Source organism: Phalacrocorax aristotelis, chromosome 9, assembly GCF_949628215.1.
Source record: "Phalacrocorax aristotelis chromosome 9, bGulAri2.1, whole genome shotgun sequence".
Classification (NCBI taxonomy): Eukaryota; Metazoa; Chordata; class Aves; order Suliformes; family Phalacrocoracidae; genus Phalacrocorax; species Phalacrocorax aristotelis.
Window position 1 is genome coordinate 34880455 of NC_134284.1, and position 10152 is coordinate 34890606.

General features: G+C 41.4%; 1 protein-coding gene across 2 annotated transcripts in view; it reads left to right on the plus strand.

The window, feature by feature from the left end:
• The window catches only part of DDHD1 (DDHD domain containing 1), a 66370-nt gene extending 59303 nt beyond the window's left edge, over positions 1 to 7067 (plus strand). For both annotated transcript variants that reach the window (XM_075104345.1, XM_075104344.1), the window contains 4 exons: positions 761 to 910; positions 2226 to 2478; positions 3762 to 3944; positions 6018 to 7067. In XM_075104345.1, coding sequence (XP_074960446.1) covers positions 761 to 910; positions 2226 to 2478; positions 3762 to 3944; positions 6018 to 6199 — 768 coding nt within the window. In that variant the 3' untranslated portion in view covers positions 6200 to 7067. The remainder of the gene's footprint in view (positions 1 to 760; positions 911 to 2225; positions 2479 to 3761; positions 3945 to 6017) is intronic.
• The last annotated feature ends 3085 nt before the right edge of the window (positions 7068 to 10152 follow it).

The window sequence follows — 10152 nt, forward strand, 5'->3', positions numbered from 1 at the left end:
ACCGCTGATGCATGTTCAGTGACCTTTGTCAGATGGGTTAGCGGCTGCAGTTCGGGCTTACCCAGTTGCCTCTCAGTGTTAGGGGTGGTACTTTTCGAGCAAAGTCACGGTAGCTTTGGACAGTGCGAGAGTAGCTCAGTGTCCTGGGTAGTGGTTCCTAACGTGTGACACGGTGGCGCTTTTGACCAGCAGCATCCTGTTCACTTAACACTACGTGTTTTTAAGAGGTTGTACATAACAGCCTCTGTGTGTGTGTGTGACTACTCTTAATATTCCCTAGGTTGTCTCTGATACTCAGTGTAGCTTCCATTTCTACTTCATGGGTGTGCGTAGCAACACAAATCATGGAGCACTTGGTTAGGGTAAGATTAAGGAGGTGTGGTAAGCTTTGGGAAGTTTCACGAGAAATCAGACTTCAGTCCTGTGAAACTCATCACATTTCCTTAGTGTCTTCCAAATTCTTCGTGCTCCATCCTTTCCAGTGTTGGTAGACTTCTTTCAGTTCAAATATCTGACTTGTTTTTCAGTTTTCCAACTATGTAGCACCACAACATGTAACTCTGACAGCGAAGGGAAATGAGAAACTTAACCTTCCTGTTATAGTATGTATGTTATAGTAGTCGTCTTCATTTTGACTAATTAATTCAACTGAGGGAGTCATGTAGTAAGTGAGAAATCCATTGAATGAGAGGAATCAAATCCAGCCATATTAGAAAACATTATTTCCATCCTTATTAACATGGATGAAATCTCTCCTTAGGTTGAGAATTTCTTCTGTATGGGATCTCCATTAGCAGTGTTTTTGGCATTGCGTGGCATCCGTCCAGGAAACAGCGGTAGTCAAGATCATATTCTGCCCAGAACAATATGTAACCGCTTGCTAAATATTTTTCATCCAACAGATCCAGTGGTGAGTTTTAATTGCAGTTGTAAGCTTTAACCTGACTATTTTTTAAAATCATCAGCTGTGTGATAACGTGGGGTCTTCAAAGCGTGTGAATCAACACAAGTATGTTCCAGCACATGACTGTTTGTTGACGATTATTGTAAAATGTCTTGGGTTTTGTAACTGTAGAATAACGGTTTCTTCAAATAATTGCCTTAAATACCATATACTTTGCCTCTCTCTTCATGTTAATAAGCATAAGATTCAAGGTTACTCTGGGGTTTTTTGGCAAAGGCATAAGGAAGAATCCTCCTCAGTCAACTTGTGTTTAACTTGATTAAACATCATCTGTCCAAAGGTACTACTGCTCTTAAAAAAGGCTTCACAGGCAGTTTACAAGATACTGTAGAAAAATAAAGGAACTGGTTTTTTTAACCAAGGGGTCCAGGATAACATTGTTAGTGGGATAGTGCTTGGGAGGGCATTTTGGATATAGCTCTGCCCTCTCCAAATACTCTTCCAGAGGCAGCCAGTATTTGCTGCTATCAAAGGCAGGATGCTGGACCTTTGATCTGACTCACCTTGGCAGCTTCTTTGATGCAAGCTTGATTTGGGATTTCATGTTTATTGTAGAACGGTTATTTGGGGATACTTTTGCTTTTAATCTCTGCCTGAATCTGAGTCTATTCAGATTTCGGTCCAAATATGCTGGTTCTGCTCATCACAAGATCTTGTTCAGCTCCAGCTGCTCCAAAACCAGAATATTCCTGGGACGTCTAGGACAATTGGTCAGGCTGCGGTCTGTGGTCCCCCTCTGCAAACAGTAACTTTACTTAGTTTTAAGATAAAGTGCAGAATGCTTTTCTATTTAAGTAAACAAAGAAAAATGAAGAATCAATAGAAAATTATTTTTTTAATAAGCACGCCAATTCATGGTTTGCACAGGGATCAATGAAGAGTCATCAAACAAACCGTTGACGCAGCCACTTCCTCCCTCTGTCGTATTGTGCAGAATCAGTTTAACTGTATATAAAGTTTGCTCTGTCAATGCATAACGACAAACATCTGTTAAGTGACTTGTGCGTTGGTAACAACATATAGTAGAAGTGTTGCAGGGAAACGTGTGCGCGTGAGTGCACAAGCGACTCGGCAGCTAATATATCTTCCGGGCTGTGAAAATAAAAGCAAATCAGAACTTAACGCCACCATTCTGTCACCTTCTAGGCTTCACTTGGTACAGATACTTTGGATTTGAGGTTGGAGAGGTTTCTCTATGGGAAGGGAATGCGATTTTTCAGTCTTGACAGTCAGGATTTTCTTTTCTGAATTACTCTTGCAGGCCTATAGATTAGAACCTTTAATTCTGAAACACTACAGCAACATTTCGCCAGTCCAGATCCACTGGTACAACACTGCAAACCCTCTACCTTATGAGCATATGAAGCCAAGTTTTCTCAACCCAACAAAAGAACCTACCTCAGTTACTGATAGTGAAAGTGTTTCAGCTGTACCGAGCCCAACTACTTCACCGGTCATGGTTCGACGCCACTACGGGGAGTCTATAACAAACATAGGCAAAGCGAGTATATTAGGTAATTGTTCTTTATGTCCTTTTTTTCTTTTAATATAGGACGTTCTTTTAGAGCTTCTCTATGTGAGGTGCAACCATCAGCAAAGCTATTCCTGGCCGTTCCAGTTTGTTCTGTGCAGGTGTACAGCTTTTTTTAATCCCATCTGACATTTACTTTGAAGAAAGGACAGTTTACGTACACTGGAGTCAAGGCTTGTGGGGAGAGGACGTGGGTCAGGGAGTTTATGCTATTGCTGCCTTATTGTTTTCTGCCTTATTGAAGTAACATCCTGGTGATTTAAAAGTTTCCACTCTACTTCGTGGAAAAACAAATAAACTGAAGCTTGTTTTGTGACTATTTTCTAGTATTGGCAAATAGGAGAAAAACCACTCTATGTACACTGTTACAGTTCCATTTAACTCATGATTTTACAATAGGAAGTTCAGGCTGGTTTAATATGAACTCTGTCCCCTTCTGGCTTTCTGATTCAAAATAAGCCCTGGTTTAACTGAGCTTAAATTCACTTTCACTGGAGCTTATATCTGGGCATGTACTTGCAATTTTTGTTGACTCAAGGCTTTTCTTTAGCTTTCTATGCGGGATTTGGAAGAAGGCTAACGTGACCTAGTGCCAGGAATCTTCCCAATCAAATAAGAAAAGTGTATAAAACCAGTTTAGTCCGTAAGTAGAAGTAGGCGGTATTTCAAAGCAGGGTTGCTTTTTGCCGTGTTACTGTAGTAACTTTACTGTCACCTCCATAAGGTGGCAGCAAAGTCGGGAGAAAACATCACAGAAATGTTCTTAACTTTTACACCCCTCTTCCTGAGCAACCAAAACAGTCCTTTCAAAGGATGGTATAGCGTTTCTAAATGTCTGTAAGGATTATGCCATCATAAGGACCCTGAATGGGAGGAGTGTCTTAAAGGTCCTGGTGGGATTCTTATGTGCAGAAGGTACCAACATTGTTAGAAAGCATTTTTGTTTTAATCTTAGACGCTTTGTGAAAGAGGAATTACAACGTATCCTTAAAAGTACCAGATTTCTTGCTGCAGAAGTGTTCTCATGTATTTCTGTTCCCCTGACTACGGCTTCCAAATTACAGCCTTTGCTCGTACACTAGATTAGTCTCACAGTAAACAGTGTGCACTTAAGTCAGATAAGATGTTCCCACCCTAGGAAAGCATGAAGAGTGTTTTCCTTTGCCCACCACTCAATTCTAATTGATGGGTGCTACGGTGACTTTAATTTGCGGTTTGATTTAGCTGCCATTGTGCTTGGTTTTTTTCCCTCCATGCCACTCGCAGGAGCTGCGAGTATTGGGAAGGGCCTCGGCGGCATGCTTTTTTCGAGATTTGGTCGATCGAGCACAACCACCTCACAGACACTCGAGGCGGGAAAAGATGGAGCCGAGGGGGATGACAAGAAGGCCACCACTGTTGGGACGCCGCCTTTCCCGCACAGCAGCTCGGGCTTTCTCGAACCCCCAGGTTAGTGATGAGTCCGCTTGACAAACCCCGTGGAAACAAGACCTTTAGTGGGCTGCGTCTGTATGTGTGGGAGGCTGGAAATACCATAACAACATATGCCACTATCTGATTTTGTTTGCTTGAAAGTGATAAATACTGAATCCATTCCTGCTTTTTGAATCTCTAAAGACTGTCCAAGGACTGACTCTTTGTTCTCCCTTTTATCTTTTTGCCTTCTAAAGGAGGTTTATCTGTATATGTGTTTGCACATACACGTACACCGCTTGCACGTACATATGCACGTACGAGTTTCGGCTAATGTGCTCTGCATGTCAGTCGTTCCTAGACTCCCACGAGGAAAAGCAATATAATTGCTGCAGAGAATCCCACTCATCGTTTATCATAAAATGGAATTCTTTAAATTTCCCCATACATTTGCAGTTCTGAAACGATCTAGCTTTAAAGGCATGTACGACTGGAAACAGAAGCTGCCCTTGTCCTGATCTGAACTACCCAGAACAGAAAGTGCCATTTTAACAGCTGGGTTTTTTTGGAAAAGTATAGGTACTTCCTTCACAGAAATTTGTATTTTATTTTATTTCTTAACTTCTCGTTGGCACTGTTGCAAGGCGGGGGTTTTTGCAATCTAAGGAGTCACAAGGATGTTGTATCTTGTGATAACGTCCACATGATATGTTGCTGTCTGTTCATCACTGCTAATTTCAGCAGATAACCTGAGTCGGTGTCTGAAGACAAAGACTTTGTTTTAAACTTGAGGAAAATAGAGTGGCATGACAGCGAATATTGTGGAGCTGCTGATGAAGTCTTTTCAGGGCGGGGGGTTGGCACATCCAGGGCTGTCTGCACGGTTCCTGCATCCCTCTCTGCTGAAAGCCCGTCCCTGCTCCATAGAAGGAGAACGCGGAGCAGAGGCCAGCGAGGCTGCAAGCTGAATGATGCAATCCGCCGCCAAAGTATCTGCTTCTGAGGGCGGCCGCACACTTGTGGTGGGGTTTGGCTGCCTCCCAAGCTCCTGTAACGGCCTCTGTCAGAGGGAGACAGAGTCGTTTGGGGCGTCCTTCCTGCAGGGCGACTGCGTTTTGAATATACGCATCTTGGTGGAAACGGCTGCGGTTGTCTCCTGGTATTTGAAGGCTCCGATTCCCTCTCCTTGCTGCGTTTGCAATGCTCCCGTGAGAAGAGGAAGGCGTGCCGTTCCCCGAGTGCCACTGTGCCACGACTGCCAAGGCAGCGCTTGGGCGATGCTCCCTTTATGCGCTTTTGGAGCCAAGAATTAAAATTCCTTGAAACTGGCTTTGATAAATGGTTGCATTTTTTACTCAATATGGGGTTTTGGCTTTTGTAGCTAAGCAGGCTTTTAGTTTTGTCCTTTTTATTCTATTGCTCCTTGTAGAGATTTTCTAACCGCTGAAATGCCCTAACAATAGGTTAGCCGTTGGCCCAGTTAAACATGCAGTGAAAATTGCTTTGAATGTGGTATTAATCAAAGCAGCCATTGAAATGAAAGGATAACTGCTGAAATATATTTGGAATAATCTGGAAATGAAAAGAGCTAGTGCTGTGTTAGGGACGGCTGGTTTTCAGGAAGGGCTTATAATATTGGGTGTAGCCTCCTTGTAGAGCCACTGAAGATGTGAGAAGTCCATTTATTTCAGAAAGTTCTGAGCATCCACCTTCTGAAACGCAGTGTTTCCTAATGGGGCCTCAGCTTTTGCTGAATAGCTCTCTGTAGGTATCATAAGGAGCATAAATAAATGTATTTATATAGTTACTATAAGGAAAACAACTGCTGGCATTTTTTTAAGCTTTTTCCAAGCTTTAGGTTTAGGGTTTGGTCCACACTTGGGTCAGGTTTGTGCTAAACGCATGTGCATAAAAATGTATGTACATACAGTTAAAAATCACAGTTGACTTAGGTGAGCGTGCTGTTAAATGTAAACACAGCGATATTGTGTGTATTTTATGTACAGCAAGTAGAATCAGAACCCAAAGCTGATGGAAAAACATGCTGGCGTTTTTCCTTCTGCTGACATACAACTCTAACAGCGTTTTTGTTTCCTGTTCAATTTCCAGTGGAACTGGAGCACAGGATTGATTTCGAGCTCAGGGAAGGTCTCGTGGAGAGCAGATACTGGTCCGCGGTCACGTCACACACTGCCTATTGGTCATCCCTGGATATTGCTCTTTTCCTTCTAACCTTCATGTACAAACACGACCAAGAAGAGACTGACAAATCCAATTTAGACGCTATTTGAATTTTTGGCTGGGGATGGGGCGGGATGGGAAAGGAAATTTTAAAACAAATGGCACAAAAACAGATGTTTTGCTGTTGAACTGCAGTACGTACGGCATGGAGGTTTCAGGTTTAAGTGCATGTTTGGATTTTTTCCTATTTCTAAAGAGCAACAATGATTTGTATTTAAAAGCACTTTATCGTTTTAAACACTTTGCAGTGCTTAATTAGACCTGAAACAATTCCAAATTCTGGTTAACTTTGTATAAAAAGCCAAAACAACGTGTAGCATCCCGTAAGCACGGTGTGCAGTGCGCTTGGGTGACATACTTGTTAATGACCATAATTGCTGTTTAGTTCATTAAACTATAAAAGATTAGTTGATTTAAAAAAAAAAAAACCCAAACACTAAATTAATTTCCATTAACAAAAATGTATGTTAGATACAAACCTAAAACTGCCATGTTCTGATGTTTTATGTCTCAGTAAATAACAAACGGTGGTGTCATTTTTCTAGGACTTTATTCAGCTCCACATCCTATATCCATAGTACCATTGAAAGACCATTCTGACTGCTGGCTTCTGAGGGCGTATTATACGTGACACATTTAGAAACTAATGCTGAAAAAAAGCATGAAGCAAATATTTGAAATACTGTAATTATAATTTATTATTATCTTGAATTGTTTCATTTTATTCCAGTGTATAAAACATTACTTTTTTACTGGTTTCTTTTGGCATAATTTAAGAACCACATTTATTTTCTACAGTGTTAAGACTTTTTCTCAGAAATACATATCTTTGTACTACTATTCAAATGAATATATGGACACTGTGGCACACTTTAAGTATTTTTTCATTAAAAATAAATATTTGTGGTTTCACACAAATGACATCAGTCACATTCTTCTCGAAGGTAAGTAACTGCCTTTGATTTTTAGGTCCCAAGTGTTTCTCAGGCACAGGGAGGTTTTCTCTTGGTTTGCAGAGGATCCAGCTGTCTTCTGCTTACCGTTGTTAAATGTGTATATGTCTGCGTGCGTTCATATAAATATGTATCTCTATGTATATTTATGCACGAGGAGCCTATCGGGAGGAAAAAGAGCGGCATAAAATAAACTTGGTGAGGCCTAGGAATACCAGAGCTTAGATTAGATCTGTATCTGAAACTAATTCAGGAGAAGTGAAGAGAGAAGCGTTGTGATGAAAGGGAATAATCTCCAAATGAAACGCTAAAAGGTCATTGCTGAGATTTTAAAACTCTGGAATAGAAGTGTCAGATATATGGCCTCTGAGCTGCCTCTGGCTGAGGTATTTATGATCTGTGTGACACATGTGGAAGCTGCAGAATCTAAACTTTTGTTTAAAAAAAAAAAATCAGGCTGTGGTGTGGGTGAATATGGGTGTTCTCTGTAAACAGATGTGACAACATCAGCCCACACCAGCAGACAGCCTCAGCCAGTGGCTCGGAGACGTGGAAACCACCCAGACGTCCCTTTCTGAACTTCTGAGGGGGGAGAGAATATTCTTCTCCCAAATAATAGCACTCGGGCTGTTGCTTGTTTCCCCAGTCCCTGGTGCAATGGGGAAGGAGTTGGGAGCTAGGCCTGTATGTTGGGGTTATGGATTTAGGAATAATTATGAAGGGGAAAAAACAATGCAAAGAAAAAGGAAAGAGGAGCGGAGGGAATGGGTAGGAACGAAGATGACAGAAACAGCACTACTATAAATGCAATGAAACGATAACAGAGAAAGGTGTGCGGACAATGTAGAAGACCATGCTTCAGCATGGATCTCTGGAAAAATCCATCTAGCCTTGGTGAATTAAAGCTCTCCTGCCTGACATGTTTACCTTGGTTGATGAACGATCATAAAAAAATTAAAATCAACCCTCTAAGAGCAGGAAGGTGACACCTCTGCTTCAGAAAACAGGCATTTGTTTACATTACTGGCTTTCCAGATAAGTTGTTTAATCAGCTCTTCCTAATTAGGAGAACTTAAACATAAAAGGAGAATCTCCTCTTATATTTAGAACATGCAAAATGTTTCCAAATGTTCATGGTTTGTGTCTTAGTACTTCGAGCGGGATCGTGGCACTGCTGTGATACCCCCTTACTGGATCTACACTAGATCTCTTGGTAAATGCTGTAAACAAAAAGGGGTTAATTCCTGTAATTCTTGTGGTCTGTGTAAACTCTGCTGTTGTCCAGAACATGTTTCAGATTTATGGAATAGCTGTTCCCCCCGCATTGGAACATGCTGGTACTTGCTGACTGCTCTCCATATAAGGGATGAGATCCTACTTCTGTGTGTGTGCCCTTGGTAAATCGGGGTGAAGATAGAGCTGAGAAGCAAACCATATTGCTGGTAGGAGAAGGGATAAGAAGGACCGATACCTGTTCAGTTTGCGTTCTCCCGAGTTAATGGATAGATGTACGTATGATTCTGTTCTAATTTGTAACTTCATGGAGCATCTACTAACGTCCAAGATCAATTACGAAGATAAAGCATACCTCGAAAGAATAAATGGAGATCTATTCTAAAGTGTATGCAAAGATGTTACCTATGCTGCGGGCAGGCTTTCATCTTTTTAATCCTCAGAAAAGATCTTTTATCCTCCTGCAAAGATGAAATACTATTTGATAATTGAATTTTGAAGTTGTTCAAAAAAGGGTTGCCCCGTTTCTATTCTGCAGTGTAACAAAGATTCAAGTAGGGTCATGTCTCTGCATGCCGGAGTCTAAATTTCACACTTTAAAACTTTCTGGTCAGATTGTCTGTGGTATAATACAGAGGTGGAATGTCCTGGCTTCCAATTACTGACCTGTTTTCTTCTGCAAGAATGATGTTTAGCTTTACAAGCTGTGTTGACTGGTGGTTTTTCTTGAGAAACCAAGATAAGGGAAATGTAGTGCGTGTTGTCAGGCTCCCGACTGATACTGAGCTGTTTTCTGAAGCTTGTCCTTGAGTACTTTGAAGCTTACAAATTTGACACTTAGGTTTTTTGCTGCGAGGTCATTTTTGCAGATAATCGGATTTAAATTTTTTTTTTTCCTCTTTTTACTGAATTCCATCGCATTTCTCCCAATTATTCTCTCATGGTTTTACCCCAACCTCCCTTCCGCTGTATATGCTCTCTGAATTATTGCCTGTGTTTCTGGAGTTACAGGCCGTTTGCTTCATCGTACTGTGACAGTCCAGCTGGCCAGCTTCAATTATTTTATCTCCTTTCCTAATTAGTATTATTAGGCTGAACTGAAACTTGTTTCACATCCTCATGCATTATGCCTGGTTGCCACCTCGTCCTCCTGCGTGGTTTTCTGTTGTCCTGGCGCTCGTTTCCCATGCTGCTTGTCAGCCGAGCCGACTCCGCCTGGAGCTAAATCGGTGGGGATTGATTTTTTTCAAGTTGAGTTCATGAATCAGTATGTCAACTGTTTGCACTTAGATAGTTAATGTATACTTGTGTGCCCTCTGCCCAGCAAGTTTATTTGAAATTCTTTGTTTCCCATTTTTCCATTATTAGCTTGGAGATTAGGTTTCTGCCTCCACACATCATTTTTCTCCTGAAGTCAGACTGCAGGTGATTGACCCGTGGTGTTTTACAGGTCATCTCCCCCATCTCTGCCATACATCTTCAGTGACCGTCAGGGGTTCAGGAAGCTTTTACACACCACGACGCAGTAACAGACTGCCACGTGGACTGAGTTAGCTCAGTTTTCCGAGCACTATCTTACCGGTTGCTCTCCATCTGCAATTGTAGCGACCACATTTCATTGCTTCCCCAGAGCCTGTGCCTATTGTCTTTGCTGATCTCAAGAAAAGCTGTAAAATCCTTTTTTTTTTTTAAAAAATGTCACCCATGTGACAATCCCATTTTCTGGGTTATTGGGTGGACTTCAGCCTGACATTTTTCTTGCATTCTGTGTTTGATCTGCGTTTAATAATAATTTTCTACAAAATCAAGCTTTCTCT